The 20,455-nt window shown below is 46.0% G+C and overlaps 1 protein-coding gene across 2 annotated transcripts in view; it reads left to right on the top strand.

The window, feature by feature from the left end:
• ZAP70 (zeta chain of T cell receptor associated protein kinase 70) overlaps positions 1-5,540 on the top strand; it is a 298,385-nt gene extending 292,845 nt beyond the window's left edge. The window contains exons 13-14 of one of the 2 annotated variants that reach the window (XM_073655156.1): positions 3,326-3,433; positions 5,279-5,540. In XM_073655156.1, coding sequence (XP_073511257.1) covers positions 3,326-3,433; positions 5,279-5,396 — 226 coding nt within the window. In that variant the 3' untranslated portion in view covers positions 5,397-5,540. The remainder of the gene's footprint in view (positions 1-3,325; positions 3,434-5,278) is intronic. The other variant, XM_073655157.1, reaches the window with a different exon arrangement.
• Positions 5,541-20,455: the final 14,915 nt, after the last annotated feature.

Raw genomic sequence — 20,455 nt, forward strand, 5'->3', positions numbered from 1 at the left:
AAAATAAAAAACTCAAGCTGCACTCAAAATGCATGTTCCAAATTATTATGCACAGCAGAGTTTTCAACCTTTCATTTTAATAAAGAACAAAAAAATGGTCATTTTTTAAATTATAAGCATTAGCAGGTTATTACAAACTGAAATCAAACAGTTTTCAACTCAAAACTTTATTCTAGGTGATGTTACATTTGCACATAGGACCCCTTGTTCGAAAGGAGCTTCTGAACTCTCTCATTCATTGAATTTGTCAGGTTTTGGATGGTTTCTGTTTTAATTGTTTTGCATGAGGACAGAATACCCTCCCAGAGCTGTTTTCAGTTTCTAATAACCTGCTAATGCTGTACAAAAACCTTTCAATTGTACTCTAATAGTTATTTGACTGGAAAATTACAATGACTGCAATTCATATAGGTAATTTGGGAAAATCTGAGAAAATATTATTTGCATAATAATTTGGAACACAGTGTAGAGACATTTGTCCCTGCGGACTTGCAGCTGACAGACTCTTTACTTGTAAATAGTTTGCATCTCTTTAGGTGCTTCTTATTGGTTTTATACAAAACCGCGTCTACTACCTCAGACCGCAGAAGAAAAACCTGTCTGGAGTGGCTCTTCTGGAGGTCCAACTCGGGATCTTCATGCCCTGCAGCCACCCCAGGGCCTACGTTGGGGGTTTGGGACAGGTCCCTCGTGCTTCTGAACAGCCTTTGAGTCCTTGCACTTTAACCCGTCTGTCTTTGCAAAAATGTCTCTGGATAATTATTGTACTTTTATATTTTTGTATTTTTGTACTTTTATATAATACTAGATGGTGGCCCGATTCTAACGCATCGGGTATTCTAGAATATGTATGCGGCCGACCAGGCGCAATTAGCAGAGCGGTGTTTAAATTTGGCGCCAAAATCGCTGATTGGTCACGGCCGGTAACTGCGACCAATCAGCAAAGCGGTGTTTAAATTTGGCGGCAATATCGGTGATTGGTCGCGGGCGCCAGCCGCGACCAATCAGCAAACCGTGTTAGTGAGGACTGGAGAGCGTGTTTAAATTTGACGCCAAAATCGCTGATTAGTCGCGACCGCGACCAATCAGCAAAGCGGTGTTTAAATTTGGCGCCAAAATTGCTGATTGGTTGCGGCCTGCAAACGCGATCAATCAGCAGAGGGGTGTTTAAATTTGGTGCCAAAATTGCTGATTGGTCACGGCAGGCGGTCGCGACCAATCAGCAGAGCGGTGTTTAAATTTGGCGCCAATACTGCTGATTGGTCGTGGCCGGCGACCGCGACCAATCAGCAGAGCGATGCAGAGCGGTGTTTAAATTTTGCGCCAAAATCGCTGATTGGTCACGGTCGGCCGCGACCAATCAGCAAAGCGTTGTTTAAATTTGGCGCCAATCTCGCTGATTGGTCGCGGCCGGCGGTTGCGACCAATCAGCAGAGTGGAGTTTAAATTTGCCGGCAATCTCGCCGATTGGTCTCGGCCGGCGGCCAGCGACCGCGACCAATCAGCAGAGCGGCGTTTAAATTTGCCGCCCATATCGCTGATTGGTTGCGGCCGGCCACTGCGACCAATCAGCTGAGCGGCGTTTAAATTTGCCGCCCATATCGCTGATTGGTCGCGGTGGCCGGCCACGACCAATCAGCAGAGCGGGGTTTAAATGTGGCGCCAATAATGCTGATTGGTCGCGGCCGGCGACAGCGACCAATCAGCAGAGCGGCGTTTAAATTTGGCGCAAAATTCGCTGATTGTTCGTGGCTGGCGGCCGCGACCAATCAGCAGAGCAGGGTTTAAACTTGGGGCAATAATGCTGATTGGTCGCAGCCGGCGACCGTGACCAATCAGCAGAGCGGCGTTTAAATTTGCCGCCCATATCGCTGATTGGTCGCGGCCGGCCACCGCGACCAATCAGCAGAGCGTTGTTTAAATTTGGCGCCAATCTCGCTGATTGGTCGCGGCCGGCGGTTGCGACCAATCAGCAGAGCGGAGTTTAAATTTGCCGGCAATCTCGCCGATTGGTCTCGGCCGGCGGCCAGCGACCGCGACCAATCAGCAGAGCGGCGTTTAAATTTGCCGCCCATATCGCTGATTGGTTGCGGCCGGCCACTGCGACCAATCAGCTGAGCGGCGTTTAAATTTGCCGCCCATATCGCTGATTGGTCGTGGTGGCCGGCCACGACCAATCAGCAGAGCGGGGTTTAAATGTGGCGCCAATAATGCTGATTGGTCGCGGCCGGCGACAGCGACCAATCAGCAGAGCGGCGTTTAAATTTGGCGCCAAATTCGCTGATTGTTCGTGGCTGGCGGCCGCGACCAATCAGCAGAGCAGGGTTTAAACTTGGGGCAATAATGCTGATTGGTCGCAGCCGGCGACCGTGACCAATCAGCAGAGCGGCGTTTAAATTTGCCGCCCATATCGCTGATTGGTCGCGGCCGGCCACCGCGACCAATCAGCAGAGCGGGGTTTAAATTTTGCGCCAATAATGCTGATTGGTCGTGGCCGGCGACCGCGACCAATCAGCAGAGCGGCGTTTAAATTTGCTGCCCATATCGCTGATTGTTCGCGGCCGGCCACCGCGACCAATCAGCAGAGCGGGGTTTAAATTTTGCGCCAATAATGCTGATTGGTCGCCGCCGGCGACCGCGACCAATCAGCAGAGCGGCGTTTAAATTTGCCGCCCATATCGCTGATTGGTCGCGGCCGGCCACCGCGACCAATCAGCAGAGCGGGGTTTAAATGTGGCGCCAATAATGCTGATTGGTCGCGGCCGGCCACCGCGACCAATCAGCAGAGCGGCATTAAAATTTTCCTTCCATATCGCTGATTGGTCGCGGGCGTCGACCGTGACCAATCAGCGTCGTATTAGTGAGGACCGGGGAGCGGCGCTGCTTGTGCGACTACTTCCACTGCGAGAAGCCGGGAGATGCGCGGCTGCTGGCAGCAGAAGCATTCCGACCGGTGGCGTCGCTCCCCGGTCCTCCGTTCAGTTAGCGGCCGGGAGATGAGCGCCTCGCGCCGGTCATCTCCCTGCTGCATCGCCTCTGACCTCCGTCCTGCAGATGAGCCGCTAACGGCCGCCATCTTTTTTTCAAATCCCGCGTCGCTGATTGGCCATGGCCGGACCAATCAGCGACGCGGGATTTCCTGGACAGACAGACAGACAGACAGACAGACAGAAAGACAGACAGACAAACAGACAGACGGGATAAGACGATTATATATATAGATGCTGTTTGCAACGTTAAAGAAAAAGTACCTCCCATAAAGGGAAGATGGTTTTATTGTTGTCAAAATATAAAAAGACTGTACCAGGTTTTGCTCTCTTTGCAGCCCGCGGACGTGCTGTGTTTCACCAAGGGGGAATGTGGCGCCCCTGAGGGTTCGACTGCCACAGGGATGCTGCACCTTTTTAATGGGGTGTAGTGTTCTTCCTCTGAGGTAAGAACAGTGCGATGGTCAGGACCCTTCCTTAACATCCAACACCACACTTCCCCACCAGAGGGGGCTAATAGGCACTAGGTGCTGCCCCTACTGGAAGTTGGGAGACTGGGGAACCAAGAGATAGGGGAACCAACTAGTGGGTGAGGGTGGAGGACTCACATTTTAGTGACACTTTAAATTTCATATTTAATACACAGCCATTTTGGTTCTGTGTTCTTTGATCGTGATCTCCCTCCCTGAGAGTGGATCCTGTGTGGACCTGCAGAGGATGGAGACACGGCCCTCGTACCCTGGCCTTGGGTTGAGGGGCAGGTTGGAGTTAACATATGTCTCAACCCGGTCAAGGACCATGACCAAGAAGGCCCGGAGCTCAGGAGTGTAGCTCCACCGCAAATGGATCCCAGGGGGGATGCAGACGGAGCGGTATACGCCACCTGTCTCCGCTATGCTGATCTAGTCAGAGGGATTCCGGCTGCAAAAGGGGTACCGGCCCCCGACACCTGATCTTGCTACTCTACGTCCTGGTCAGGGAAGCCCGGTAGGCCCAGAGGATCCCACCGGGTAACGGAAGGAGCGGAGCTTCCACCCGTACCCTTTTTCTGAGTGAAGTTCAGAGGGAGACCCGGCCTATCTACACACACACAGACAGGAAAGGACCCGGTCTGAAGTCTAGGAACATTCTGGTGCGGGGTCCTGATTGAGCACTGGAGTTATTCGGAGGTTGTCGGACCCCCGTCCCTGGTGACCGCAGAACTCCGTAGAGGAGCAGGGAGAATCCTTGCCGCTGTACTCTCCAATGTGAGTAAAAACCCTGGAAGTCAACCCCTATGGCCTCCGGACTCTTTATTTCTGCACTGCACCGCACCACGCAGCACCAGACCTCCTACACTACAACTCCCTCCATCCTTGTCTCTGCCCTGAGGCCCTGCTCCGCCTGTGGGGAGTAGCACCAAATTCGGCTGCCACAACATCCCGCTTCGGAGGACAGCAGCAGCGCTGGTAGCCTTCACCAGGTACCACAGGTGGCGTAGTCGATAGCAACCACTAAACCCTGATAGCCCTTACATCCTTTTTAATGTGACGGCCCTGGGCACGGGACGGGTCCAGGCCACGGCTACAACCAACCAAACACCTGACCCGGCTCCGAGTACCCCCATCTTCCCAGGGCAGGGCTGCGAGCGCCACACCAGCAATGAATTTGGATCTAAATCCCATTGAACAACTGTGGAGAGGTCTTAAAATTCCTGTTGGGAGAATACACCCTTCAAATATGAGCGACCTGGAGCAGTTTGCAAAAAAAGAGTGGTCCAAAAATTCAGTTGAGAGGTGTAAGAAGCTTGTTGATGGTTATTGGAAGTGATTGATTGCAGTTATTTATTCCAAAGGGTATGCAACCAAATATTAAGTTGAGGGTGCCAACAATTTTGTCCAGCCCATTTTTGGGGTTTTGTGTAAAATTATGTTCAATTTGCCCTTTTTTCTCTGTTTTTTTTTGTGCTGTTACAATACACACAAAGGAAATAAACATGTGTATAACATGACATGTGTAATTATAATAATTTTCTGGGAGAAATACTTCATTTTCTGGAACAATTTCAATGGTGCCAACACATACGGCCATGACTGTATGTGTCACCATTGCATTTATCATTATACACTAATATCATAATCATTCATGAAAATATACAATGAGAATTGCTTCACTGAAAAGATTTACTCCATAAATGTGGACTATTTGCGAAAATTTTGAAAAATCTAGCATATGAATTTTTCATACAGTGCCATAATTCTATCCAATGCTATAATGTTAAAAATTATTTTTTATTGTTGTTTTTTTAATAGAATGGAAGATCGCCCAAATTTTGAAAATGTGGAATCTCGTATGAGAGTTTATTATTACAGTGTTGCTGACAAGACTGGAGAGGCAGCTGCAGCTGAGGCCAAAGAAAAGAAGGCATAAAAAAAGAACAAATGATTCATTATATTAAAACAGAATACAATAGTCTACGTTTCTCAGAAATGTTCCTGCTTATGAGAACGCGACTATTGAAAAAATAATGACTAAACTACAGGACATTGTTTCATTTTCAGCATAAATAATAATGGGAGCTGAAACTTTTATCTTTTTATTATTAGTATTAGTAATAATAATGCATATCTCCTAATAAAATAAATTGAAATTACAAACAATTTTATATAGTCATTTGTTAATTATTTTACTCATGATCCTGGAAACCAAAAGTTATTAATACTGTGTCAATAAAAAATTAGTGTAATCGATTATGTTTTTTTAAATAGCTGCTAATGGAGTACTAAATTGGTATTAAGTTTTTTTTTTTTAATAAATCTTGTTCGGGACCAGATGTACTTGTAGACTCAGTAAGCCTGTGCCTAGGGTGGCCCCTGGGGAAACCACAAGAATACATGTAAAGTACAATAAGTAACCAACATCCCATTCCCTTCATGCTCAGGATTAGTGTTGAGCCACCCCCGTAGTGTTCGAGTTCGGTTCGGTTCCTCGAACACCCATATGTTCACCGAACTGTTCGTCGAACACCTTCGAACACCGTTAAAACCAATGGCAGACAAAGAAAAACACATAGAAACACATAGAAAACACCTTCAAAGGTGTCCAAGAGCTGACAAACTGCTCAGAAGACACAACTAACACATGGAAAAGTGACAAGTACATATAGTCATGCGAAAAGAAAAGAGGTGGAGGAGTAAAAGGAGGGGGAGACACAGATATAGGCATGTCATGCCCTTCTAAAACCAAAAAAGTGCGAAGCCGACACGGCCAGTCCGTTCCTGCCCGTGCGACCTCCGTGTCGCCGGGTTTGTGCCAGAGCCGCGGTGGACCCTGACGGCCAGCCCCCCTCTCCCAATACTGGTGCCTGTCCGCTAGTGGGTCGAGCCCCCCCACGGTGGGGGGGGAGTAATATCTGCAGAAGAAAGAACATCTTCCAGCCAAACTAAGATGTCTACTTCTTTTCGTGGACAATGTGATACGATCCCTTTCTTACGGACACGCCCATCGCTACAAATTCCAGATGAGGCACAAAAACAGCAGGTGCTTCAACGGATATCAAGTGCTCCTTCAAGTGGGCTCTCCTCCACCTCAATTTCAGCATCACAAATACTCCAGTCCTCAGAGGTGTCACCCCAATCGCACTTGCTTCCTCACAGCTCCCAAGTTTCCAGCTGCCCGTCTGAGTATGGGGTAACACAGATGGTTGAGTCTGCACAGCTGTTTACTCATACTATAGCCTGGGAAATGGAGGTCTGCTCCAGAGCTTCTGTTAATCCAGACGAGGAAATGATCTGCACTGATGCCCAGAATCTTCATAAGTCGGATCCAGGGACCAGGACCAGATGAAGAAGGTTCTGAGCATAATGTAGACCCTCGTTCCCAAACTGTAACTCCTGTTGGTGGAGACAATGATGAAGACGATGATGAGACTCAAATACCTGATTGGAGCGACAACTTTACTTTTCGGTCAGGGCAGGAAGAGGTTGGCTCTGAGGATGACGGGTGTGAGAACACACAGGGTGATGATGACGAGGTTGGAGATCCCACTTACTGTCAACCCACAGTCAGCCAGTTGATGAGGTCAGCAGAGGAGGTGGAGGAGGATGTGACTAGCCCAGGGGATGTGGATGACTCGGTACCCGGGCCTTTGCCTGGCCTTGGGGATGTCGCGGTGGTCGGCTCCCTGGCCCGTACCCTGGGGTCACTCTTTAAAAGGGTGGATAATTGTTAATTTTATAAGAGTTCGTGACGCCACCTGTGGTATCTGGTGAGGAGCACCAGCGCTGCAGCAGTCCACTGAGGCCGGTGATAAGGCAGCTCGATGGTATAGCTCCCCACAGGTGGAGCTAGGTCTCAGGGCAGCGTATGCAGGGGGAATGCAGGACAGGCGAGACCCAGCTGGGTCAGAGCAAGAACGGGAATGGACACGGTAGTCACTTCAGTACCTTTTACTGGTGGAAATTCAGGCACATCCCGGAGCACTGTAGGGTGAAGGGTGCATATCAGGATCCTCCCCAATGAGCGGGTGTAGGGCCTCCTGTTTCTTGCCTCTGCGTAGTAAGTTTCTGACCTGCCTGGAGCTAGGCCTAACTTTGTCTCTGTCCTGCGCTGGCTGACCTTGTGGTAGGGCCTTCTCTTGGAGTTCACGCTCCCAGCATGCGGGGCCTAAGCGTCTCCTGGCTCTGTTACGTATCAGCACCTTAGCGATCCTGGGACTTGTAGTTCTCCAGGGATTCCGGTTATGCCTTACTGGGTCATAGAGATCCCGGTAAGCTCGGATCTGGTGTCCGGTAAATGCTTCGGGGTGAGCTGGTTAAGCTCCTCTGCCCCTTATGTACTAACTCGCCACTCGCCTTCAGCCTACTCGGACCCTCACTAGGCTATACACACTAACGGCAGCTTGCCGCGCTTCACCGATCTTATGGCGCCGGCACACCTTAAGCTCTATCTGGGCTCCCTGAATCTAGCTAGCAGGAGCCTCGTGCTCCACTGCTGAACTATTAACTGAGTTCTCTAGACTAGACTGAGCTCCACTGCAGATTGACCTCTCTTAGGCTTCTCTACTGCAGGAACTCTTCAGAGGAACTGAACTGCCTAGCTCCACCTTCCCTATTTATATCCCTAACGGGCTCCCTCTGCTGGTCTGATGTGGAAGGTGGAGATGTGTGAATGTTTATGGGGGCCTCTTGTGGAGGACTCCATCAATGCACTCTTCTAGGATCTGTGATACCAAGCGCAGCGGGCCGTCACAGATGCTATTGACGATGAGGTTAGGTTGCGCCTTCCTGGACAGAGACGGATTACTGGAAGCACGTCAACAACTGCATCCTCAACCACAACTCTGCCTCTGACAACAAGTCGTAGTGGCTCTTCAGGTCGCATGGTCTCTAAGCCTTGCATAGCCTGGGCATTTTTTCAGATCAATAAGGATGACCCAACTCGTGTTATCTGTAATATTTGTCACCAAAAGCTAAGTAGAGGCCAAAAAATCCATAGTTTGAGTACTTCATGCATGTACCGTCACATGGATATGAAGCATAAGTTGCAGTGGGAAGCTCACTGTGCTACAATGCGGCCTAGCGGGCCGGGCCAACAACCGTCTGACCCTTCTTGTGCATCCGCAACCTCTTCATCCTCTGTGACTGGGGGGACAGCAGTCACACATGTTTTTGGACGCAGACCTGCCACCTCTTTACCCGCAACAGCCAGTGTGATTGGCAGGTCGTCAGTTCATTGGGAAGTGGAAACACCTGCTGGTGTTGAGCGCTCTCCGACATTGAGAGCACCACCTTTGGATCAAGGCAACCTAACATGTCCTCCTGCATTTTCCTCACAGACCGGCAGTTTGCCGGGGACACCCTACTCAACCCCGTCTAAGCACAACAGCCAGCCCTCGGTCCCTCAGATGTGGAAAAGTAAAAGACCATTTCCTCCTAGCCATGACAAGCTAAGAGGTTGAATTTCACCATCTGCAAGCTCTTGGCTACAGAAATGCTGCCTTTCCGCCTGGAGGACACAGAGGATTTTCGAGACCTTATGTCCGTCGCAGTGCCCCAGTACCAGATGCCCAGTCGGCACTACTTCTCAAAGAAAGGTGTGCCTGCTCTCCACCAGCATGTCGCACACAACATCACCGCTTCTTTGAGAAACTCTGTGTGTGACAGGGTGCATTTCACCACAGACACTTACATGTCGCTGACTGGGCACTGGGAAACTATGGTGACAGCAGGACAAGGGGCTGCTGTCCAAGTCTTACCATCCCCACGAGTTGTGCGTCAATCCTCTTTATCTCGAATTTCCTCCACTGCTTCTGCCTCCTCAACCTCCTCTCGGTCCTCCACCTGCACCCAAAGCCTGTCTGGTAATGCCACCTGCTTTCTAACTGCGCAGAAGGAATCCTGCACACCTCCTTACTATGCTGGCAGCAGGGCTCAACGGCATCAGTGTTTACTTTGAAATGTCTGGGAAATGTGAGTCACACAGCTGAGGAGTTGTGGTCAGCTCTGGAGACCCAGTTTCATGAATGGTTGTCTCCACTGGACCTGCAACCAGGGAAGGCCGTGTGCGACAATGCTGCAAACCTGTGTACGGCCCTTCGCCGGGGCAATGTCACACACGTGCCTTGTATGGCTCACGTGTTGAACCTGGTTGTCCAGCAATTTTTAGCCCACTATCCCGGACTAGATGGCCTTCTGCAGAGGGCACGGTCGCTTTGTGCTCACTTCCGCCGTTCGCATCCCGCAGCTCAATGACTTACATCTCTACAGAAGTCGTTGGGCCTGCCAGTTCACCGGCTGAAATGCGATGTGCCGACACGGTGGAATTCAACTCTGCACATGTTGCAGCGACTGTGGCAGCACCGACAAGCCCTGGTGCAATACGTTCTAACGCATAGCCTGGGCCAACGAGATCCAGAGGTGGGGCAAATCGCGCTGCAGGAGTGGTCTCAGATCAGGGACCTATGAAGTTGACGCGCCCCCTGGGCCGTGGGGTACCCGGAGCCGGGCCGGTAGACGCTGGGGGTTGTAGTCACTGTGGTGGTGACCCGGTCCATGACCCAGGGCGGTCAATCCAAGGGTAATTTGTATATATGGGTTTTATAATGTCCGACTACGCCACCTGTGGAGTGCGGCCAAAGAGGCCGCCGCTGCGGAACAGTCCTCTGAAGCTGGTGGTTTTGCAGCAATGGTATTATTGCTCCCCACAGGAAGAGTGTAGCTTCAGGGCAGTGTGGGTGGATGATGGTGGTTGTAGTGCAGGGAGTCAGTAATGAACACAGAGTCCGTGTGATGCAGTCCCAAGATCTTTACTCACAGTTTTTGCAGTCCAGATTACAGGTACCAGAGCAATCTCCCCCGTCGTGCTGTGCGTACTCAGTGAGGGGCTCAGTCCACCCCCAGATAGCTCCGGAGTACCTGCACCTCACACCCAGTGACACTTCTATCCGGTATCCTCGGGCCTTGGTGGGCGACGTGTGTTCCGTCCCCTGGGTCCTATGTGGCTACCTTCTTAGTGAGACAGGTGTGGACTTTGGCCTGCGGTACATGAAATGCTGCAGCCTCCGGTTTCTAGTTGAGCCTTGCCGTTTCTCCGCTAGTTGAGGGACCGGTTCCCCTTATCTGGCCTGACCCCTCTACCTCCTGGTAGCAGCGGGAGTACGGGTGGCCTTCTGCATGGCCCGTTCCCCTAGGGTCCCTTCAGTTCCTGGAGCCTTCCTGCTCCCACTCCTCTCTTCTCTCCTTCAGTCCTGGGCCTCCCAGGCTAGGCCCGCCTCCGGAGCAGAGCTCATGCAGAGCCTCTGCTCCTGTCACTTTTCCTCCTCTGACTGGCTTGCTCTTTCTAAGATGGCTTCCAATTTATACTCTCCCTGTCATGTGCTCCCCTAAGCTGTTCCCCTAAGCACCCACTACATAGGACCCTCCCGCCAGCTAGGGACCTGGGACTGTGCTCTCCCTTAGGAGCAATCTCGCCCTGTCCCCACTGCGGGTATGTGTTGGATGCAGGTGTTAGGGTCCCGAGCCATACGCCTTCCTTACCTGAGGGTGAGATACCACACCTCTGGGTGAGATGCAGTAACTCTGTGGCGACTGAACCCTCAGGGGCACCACACACCCTTCTGCACAGTTTTGAAATGGCGACGAAGATGTTTAGTGCTGACGACGATGCCATTATCAGCATGACTATTCCGGTGATTTACATGCTGGAGCACACATTAAATAGAATTCAGAGTCAGGTGGTGGGACAAGAGGAGGTGGAGGAAGTAGAGGAGGAGTCGTATGCGGAAGGGATAACATCTCCAAGGTCCAGACGGTCGGCAGCACCAAGGCGGCAGGCATGGGAGGGTGGGGGAGAGGGATTAACCAGGGCGCATGGTAGCAGCCAACTGTTGAGGAAGGTGCAGGAGCCGAGGAAGAAGTGGAGGATGACCTGGCGATGGGCATGGAAGACTCATCAGATGAGGGAGACCTTGATCACATTTCTATTGTGCGAGGTTGGGGGAGAGGGCAGAGGAAGGAAGCATGATTCTTACCTCGCTACCAACACAACAAGGACTTGGTCGTCCTGGATGCGCAAGACACATGAGTGCCTTCTTGCTGCACTACCTTCAACATGACCCTCGGATTGTCAGAATTCGAAGTAATCCCGACTACTGGGTTGCCACACTCTTAGATCCCCGGTACAAAAGTAAATTTGCCGAAATAATTCCTGCCATAAAAAGGGATTTACGCATGCAGGAGTATCTGCAGACGCTGTTGCAGAATCTTACATGTGCTTTTCCACAAAACACCAGTGGTGCACGTAGTGAATCTCACAGTTCTAACTTGCCAACCGTGGGACTGTCGAGTCTTCATCACTCAAACCGTAACAGTAACACAGTATCTGCTGGTAACAGCAATTTTGTGGAATCGTTTCACCACTTTTTTAGACCATCCTTTGCAAGGCCACAGGAGACAAGATGTCTGACACATAGTCAGCGCCTAGAGAGGATGGTACAGGAGTATCTCCAAGTGAACATCGAAGCCATGACTGTGTCACTGGACCCTTGCTCATTTTGGGATTTCAATCTCGAAAAATGGCCGGAGCTCGCCACTCACGCCTTGGAGATCTTGTCACGCCGTGCAGCCAGCGTTCTCTCTGAATGTGTGTTCAGCGCTGCTGGTGGTGTGCTAACAGATAAGCGAACGCTGCTATCCACTGAGAATGTAGACAGACTCACGTTCATAAAGATGAACAAATCATGGATTCGCAAGGACTTTTCTACCCCTGTGTCATCCTGGGGAGACTAAAAGCTTGAGGATTTGGTAAAATCACCTCACCAACCGTTTTAAGCAACTGTGGGGCAATTGATGCCACTTAATCCTAGAAAGCATGACCATAAAAATCTACACTTTCACATACCTGAGGCCTTTTAGGCCTGTGTGCAAATAACATGGAATAACTCAAACTCAAATGACAAACAACTATATACATGAAGAATACCTAGAGTTTCAAAATTCTAATTAAAGTAATCTTGCAGAAAATAGAAAACAATTAACAGGGCGGGCCTGCGAGGCCCCAGGTATGCGTTCTAGGGTTAAGTGGTGTCTGTGCCACAATTTTGGGAAAAAATTGAGACTTTTTGGAGTTCCCTTGCTGTGTCTTACGTGACGTTGGCATCGTCAATTCCAGGTGGGTTGGGTCGCCCTCCCCCCCTTTTTAACTGTAAGAAACTACATACACTATGGCTTGGGGTAACACAGATGGTTGAGTCTGAAGAGCTGTTTACTCAGAGGTCTGCTTCAAAGCTTCAGTGTCTGCTAGTCAGCGTAGAATTTTTAACTGCATCTAGCCTAGGCAATACTTTGGGCATAGTAGCCCAGCTGCGAAGCAAGCTGCACCGCCTGTGTATCTAATAAGAATTTTTAAATGCATCTAGCCTAGGCAGACTGTGGGGACCCCCAACCAAACCCAGACGCTCAGCCCCCCTACCGCCCCCCTTTCCATGACAATACAATAATGTTACTCTTACAACTGGATGGGTGAGGATCGGTCACAGCTTTATTAACTCTTTATACTCCTTCCATTAGAAAGGCATTTTATTTCTAAAATAATTCAGCTTGTTGCAGCATGCCCTGGGTCTCCACTCCGGCAAGTTGGCCAACAAGTGTAACTCTCCAACATGTCCTTTCTATTTCCAGGCCACGGAGGATCCTGCGTACTCGTATGCAGGACTCTGACCCCCACCCATCACTCTTAACGCTTGTTCCACTCCGTCCTGGAGTCCTGACAGGAATATGTCCAGTCCAATATCCATTAAGTGAACACCGTCGGGCCGTATGAGGCCTGCTTTATCTCCTTCCAGTTGTCTTTGTCGTATCACTACACCGCCTCTGTCTCTTCTAAATTTTGCCATCCGAATATTTATTACCCGCCTTGTCCGTTCGATGGCCGTGATGTCTCGCGCACCTTGCCATACCGCTATCGGCACAATCTCTGACCATACTATAGCTAGTTTTGTGAAAAATTCTCTGAAGCACTCAGTGTCTAGTTTCATTATTGCCATTAGTTATGCGCTCTTGTGATGACCTAGGTTGTTTCCCCCCGCCTGTATAACTAAGATGACCAGACCTCTTGCCTCTCTCCCTACCTTGATTACCTCCATTAGTACCTGTGGCCATAGCAGGCCTCTAATACCTCTCCAGTTGAAATATGTGTTATGAAACTCTAATTTCCTCCCGCCTGGGAGGACTTTCGCCCTTTTTTCTGCCCAATATATATACGAGTGGCCTATCACCCACACTGTTGGCTTAGCGTCACCTGTAAAAGAAACAAACCACGTTAGGATAACAAGTCTGGTCTTATGTATCTCGCCAAACACGTGGATCGCCATCTCCCTAGCCTCTGAACTTCCGTTTCTGACAGTCCTGCTCTTGCTGCTTCCGTGGCCGCGCCTATGCAGAATGAGTGTGTCCCGTAATCTTTGGGGTGGTTCCCTGCCGATGTTATGCATTTATTAATTATAGCTTGGAACTGGTATGTTGATAATGGCGTTCCATCAATGTGTGATAGGAAGAAATTACTTTGTGATCTGATGGTTAGATATGTTTTTACTATTGTTACCCGACTCAGTGTACCGTTTGTGGGTTGTAGAAGTACCCAAGTGCCCCTGCCCGCTGGAACCGTTTTCGATTGGCGTATGCGTAGACGTATTGCATTATTGGCTATGACTACGTCCTGCTGTAATAAGCCTCCACTGGTGGTAATTTTGGATTGAGGGACTAATTCGCTTATGCATAGCGCCCCGAAGAAGGCGATCACAAATGCAGTAGACAGTAGTGTTGCTTCAAATTGTGAGTGTCATATTAATGGTGTTAGGGATATGATGTGAGAAATCAGTTTTAGTGACACGGGACGTCTACACTCCTGACTTGGCTGACCCCTTTTCCACCCTTTTATGGATTGTCTGATGATGAATCTTTGTCACATCTCCCCAATTCAGTAGTTGGAAGTGAAATGCTACTCCGGTCAGACACCGCTGGGCTGACGCCCCTGATATGACCCTCATCATTAGCTGGTGGAGAAATTCTATGGTGACTTGTGATCTGGCTTGTTCACATTGGTCAACCCGTCTGCCTGCTACTAGTCGTGTCCACTCTTCCCATGCCTTACCGCATGCTTGCCACGTCGACGGGGCAACTGACGCTCTGATTAATGGCATCAACTATTCGCCACTAGATCCCATAGGGAGGGTGGGCAACTGTTGCCCGATGGGTGGGCGTTGGGGAAGAGCTCTGTGAAAATCTGCCAATTGAATTGTTATAAAGCGTTAGCAGCAGCTTTAGACCCCTCAGCATAGTGGCTAGCGCGGACCCATACATTGTGTTTTAGGCACAGGAATGCTAGCCTGCGTAGTAGGCCTAGCACTGGCAGAGACGATGATGCCATCTTATTAATGCAATGCGCTAGGCTGGTGTTTTTTGTTATGAATCGTATATTTTTGCTAGCCAGGCGCGCGCCCCATATTTCTATTGCTACTACTATTGGGAAGAAAAATTGTTTTCAGGGCTAGATGCAGCTAAAAATGAATGTTAATTTCAAACCTGGTGGAGCTTGGTATAGATGGTCTAAAACAATGAGTACCACACACTGCTACAAGCCGAAATATTTTTTCAGAGCTAGATGCAGATAAAAATTATTTTTAATCTGCAACCTGGTGGAAGTTAGTATAGATGGACTAAAAGACCAAGTCCCACACACTGCTAGAAGCCGAAATATTTTTTCAGAGCTAGATGCAGAAAAAAATTATATCGAATTTGCAACCTGATGGAGGTCAGTATAGATGGACTAATAGAACAAGTCCCACACACTGCTAGAAGCCTAAATATTTTTTCAGAGCTAGATGCAGAAAAAAATTATATTGAATTTGCAACCTGATGGAGGTCAGTATAGATGGACTAATAGAACAAGTCCCACACACTGCTAGAAGCCTAAATATGTTTTCAGAGCTAGATGCAGATAAAAATTATTTTTAATTTGCAACCTGGAGGAGGTTAGTATAGATAGACTAATAGACCAAGTCCCACACACTGCTAGAAGGCTAAATATTTTTTCAGAGCTAGATGCAGAAAAAAATTATATTGAATTTGCAACCTGATGGAGGTCAGTATAGATGGACTAATAGAACAAGTCCCACACACTGCTAGAAGCCAAAATATTTTTTCAGAGCTAGATGCAGAAAAAAATTACATTGAATTTGCAACCTGATGGAGGTCAGTATAGATGGACTAATTGAACAAGTCCCACACACTGTTAGAAGCTGAAATATTTTTTCAGAGCTAGATGCAGAAAAAAATTATATTCAATTTGCAACCTGGTGTAGGTTAGTATAGATGGACTAATAGAACAAGCCCTACACACTGCTAGAAGCCTAAATATTTTTTCAGAGCTAGATGCAGAAAAAAATTATATTGAATTTGCAACCTGATGGAGGTCAGCATAGATGGACTAATAGAACAAGTCTCACACACTGCTAGAAGCCAAAATATTTTTTCAGAGCTAGATGCAGAAAAAAATTATATTGAATTTGCAACCTGATGGAGGTCAGTATAGATGGACTAATAGAACAAGTCCCACACACTGTTAGAAGCTGAAATATTTTTTCAGAGCTAGATGCAGAAAAAAATTATATTGAATTTGCAACCTGGTGTAGGTTAGTATAGATGGACTAATAGAACAAGCCCCACACACTGCTAGAAGCCTAAATATTTTTTCAGAGCTAGATGCAGAAAAAAATTATATTGAATTTGCAACCTGATGGAGGTCAGCATAGATGGACTAATAGAACAAGTCCCACACACTGCTAGAAGCCAAAATATTTTTTCAGAGCTAGATGCAGAAAAAAATTATATTGAATTTGCAACCTGATGGAGGTCAGTATAAAGGGAGTAGTAGAACAAGTCCCACACACTGCTAGAAGCCAAAATATTTTTTCAGAGCTAGATGCAAAAAAAAATTATATTGAATTTGCAACCTGATGGAGGTCAGTATAGATGGACTAATAGAACAAGTCCCACACACTGTTAGAAGCTGAAATATTTTTTCAGAGCTAGATGCAGAAAAAAATTATATTGAATTTGCAACCTGGTGTAGGTTAGTATAGATGGACTAATAGAACAAGCCCCACACACTGCTAGAAGCCTAAATATTTTTTCAGAGCTAGATGCAGAAAAAAATTATATTGAATTTGCAACCTGATGGAGGTCAGCATAGATGGACTAATAGAACAAGTCCCACACACTGCTAGAAGCCAAAATATTTTTTCAGAGCTAGATGCAGAAAAAAATTATATTGAATTTGCAACCTGATGGAGGTCAGTATAGATGGACTAATAGAACAAGTCCCACACACTGCTAGAAGCCTAAATATGTTTTCAGAGCTAGATGCAGATAAAAATTATTTTTAATTTGCAACCTGGAGGAGGTTAGTATAGATAGACTAATAGACCAAGTCCCACACACTGCTAGAAGGCTAAATATTTTTTCAGAGCTAGATGCAGAAAAAAATTATATTGAATTTGCAACCTGATGGAGGTCAGTATAGACGGACTAATAGAACAAGTCCCACACACTGCTAGAAGCCAAAATATTTTTTCAGAGCTAGATGCAGAAAAAAATTACATTGAATTTGCAACCTGATGGAGGTCAGTATAGATGGACTAATTGAACAAGTCCCACACACTGTTAGAAGCTGAAATATTTTTTCAGAGCTAGATGCAGAAAAAAATTATATTCAATTTGCAACCTGGTGTAGGTTAGTATAGATGGACTAATAGAACAAGCCCTACACACTGCTAGAAGCCTAAATATTTTTTCAGAGCTAGATGCAGAAAAAAATTATATTGAATTTGCAACCTGATGGAGGTCAGCATAGATGGACTAATAGAACAAGTCTCACACACTGCTAGAAGCCAAAATATTTTTTCAGAGCTAGATGCAGAAAAAAATTATATTGAATTTGCAACCTGATGGAGGTCAGTATAGATGGACTAATAGAACAAGTCCCACACACTGTTAGAAGCTGAAATATTTTTTCAGAGCTAGATGCAGAAAAAAATTATATTGAATTTGCAACCTGGTGTAGGTTAGTATAGATGGACTAATAGAACAAGCCCCACACACTGCTAGAAGCCTAAATATTTTTTCAGAGCTAGATGCAGAAAAAAATTATATTGAATTTGCAACCTGATGGAGGTCAGCATAGATGGACTAATAGAACAAGTCCCACACACTGCTAGAAGCCAAAATATTTTTTCAGAGCTAGATGCAGAAAAAAATTATATTGAATTTGCAACCTGATGGAGGTCAGTATAAAGGGAGTAGTAGAACAAGTCCCACACACTGCTAGAAGCCAAAATATTTTTTCAGAGCTAGATGCAGAAAAAAATTATATTGAATTTGCAACCTGATGGAGGTCAGTATAGATGGACTAATAGAACAAGTCCCACACACTGTTAGAAGCTGAAATATTTTTTCAGAGCTAGATGCAGAAAAAAATTATATTGAATTTGCAACCTGGTGTAGGTTAGTATAGATGGACTAATAGAACAAGCCCCACACACTGCTAGAAGCCTAAATATTCTTTCAGAGCTAGATGCAGAAAAAAATTATATTGAATTTGCAACCTGATGGAGGTCAGCATAGATGGACTAATAGAACAAGTCCCACACACTGCTAGAAGCCAAAATATTTTTTCAGAGCTAGATGCAGAAAAAAATTATATTGAATTTGCAACCTGATGGAGGTCAGTATAAAGGGAGTAGTAGAACAAGTCCCACACACTGCTAGAAGCCAAAATATTTTTTCAGAGCTAGATGCAGAAAAAAATTATATTGAATTTGCAACCTGATGGAGGTCAGTATAGATGGACTAATAGAACAAGTCCTACACACTGTTAGAAGCTGAAATATTTTTTCAGAGCTAGATGCAGAAAAAAATTATATTGAATTTGCAACCTGGTGTAGGTTAGTATAGATGGACTAATAGAACAAGCCCCACACACTGCTAGAAGCCTAAATATTTTTTCAGAGCTAGATGCAGAAAAAAATTATATTGAATTTGCAACCTGATGGAGGTCAGCATAGATGGACTAATAGAACAAGTCCCACACACTGCTAGAAGCTGAAATATTTTTTCAGAGCTAGATGCAGAAAAGAATTATATTGAATTTGCAACCTGATGGAGGTCAGTATAGATGGACTAATAGAACAAGTCCCACACACTGCTAGAAGCCTAAATATTTTTTCAGAGCTAGATGCAGATAAAAATTATTTTTAATTTGCAACCTGGAGGAGGTTAGTATAGATGGACTAATAGACCAAGTCCCACACACTGCTAGAAGGCTAAATATTTTTTCAGAGCTAGATGCAGAAAAAAATTATATTGAATTTGCAACCTGATGGAGGTCAGTATAGATGGACTAATAGAACAAGTCCCACACACTGCTAGAAGCCAAAATATTTTTTCAGAGCTAGATGCAGAAAAAAAATATATTGAATTTGCAACCTGATGGAGGTCAGTATAGATGGACTAATAGAATAAGCCCCACACACTGCTAGAAGCCTAAATATTTTTTCAGAGCTAGATGCAGAAAAAAATTATATTGAATTTGCAACCTGATGGAGGTCAGTATAGATGGACTAATAGAACAAGTACCACACACTGCTAGAAGCCTAAATATTTTTTCAGAGCTAGATGCATAAAAAAATTATATTGAATTTGCAACCTGATGGAGGTCAGCATAGATGGACTAATAGAACAAGTCCCACACACTGCTAGAAGTCAAAATATTTTTTCAGAGCTAGATGCAGAAAAAAATTATATTGAATTTGCAACCTGATGGAGGTCAGTATAGATGGACAAATAGAACAAGTCTCACACACTGTTAGAAGCTGAAATATTTTTTCAGAGCTAGATGCAGAAAAAAATTATATTGAATTTGCAACCTGGTGTAGTTTAGTATAGATGGACAAATAGAACAAGCCCCACACACTGCTAGAAGCATAAATATTTTTTCAGAGCTAGATGCAGAAAAAAATTATATTGAATTTGCAACCTAATGGAGGTCAGCATAGATGGACTAATAGAACAAGTCCCACACACTGCTAATAGCTGAAATATTTTTTCAGAGCTAGATGCAGAAAAAAATTATATTGAATTTGCAACCTGATGGAGGTCAGTATAGATGGACTAATAGAACAAGTTCCACACACTGCTAAAAGCTGAAATATTTTTTCAGAGCTAGATGCAGAAAAAAATTATATTGAATTTGCAACCTGATGGAGGTCAGTATAGATGGACTATTAGAACAAGTACCACACACTGCTAGAAGCTGAAATATTTTTTCAGAGCTAGATGCAGAAAAAAATTATATTGAATTTGCAACCTGATGGAGGTCAGTAAAGATTGACTAATAGAACATGTCCCACACACTGCTAGTAGCTGAAATATTTTTTCAGAGCTAGATGCAGAAAAAAATTATATTGAATTTGCAACCTGATGGAGGTCAGTATAGATGGACTAATAGAACAAGTCCCACACACTGCTAGAAGCTGAAATATTTTTTCAGAGCTAGATGCATAAAAAAATTATATTGAATTTGCAACCTGATGGAGGTCAGCATAGATGGACTAATAGAACAAGTCCCACACACTGCTAGAAGTCAAAATATTTTTTCAGAGCTAGATGCAGAAAAAAATTATATTGAATTTGCAACCTGATGGAGGTCAGTATAGATGGACAAATAGAACAAGTCTCACACACTGTTAGAAGCTGAAATATTTTTTCAGAGCTAGATGCAGAAAAAAATTATATTGAATTTGCAACCTGGTGTAGTTTAGTATAGATGGACAAATAGAACAAGCCCCACACACTGCTAGAAGCATAAATATTTTTTCAGAGCTAGATGCAGAAAAAAATTATATTGAATTTGCAACCTAATGGAGGTCAGCATAG

The sequence above is a fragment of the Phyllobates terribilis genome, unplaced genomic scaffold (assembly GCF_046119375.1).
Source record: "Phyllobates terribilis strain yellow unplaced genomic scaffold, ASM4611937v1 Scaffold_1__5_contigs__length_1240528914, whole genome shotgun sequence".
In the NCBI taxonomy this organism is placed as follows: Eukaryota; Metazoa; Chordata; class Amphibia; order Anura; family Dendrobatidae; genus Phyllobates; species Phyllobates terribilis.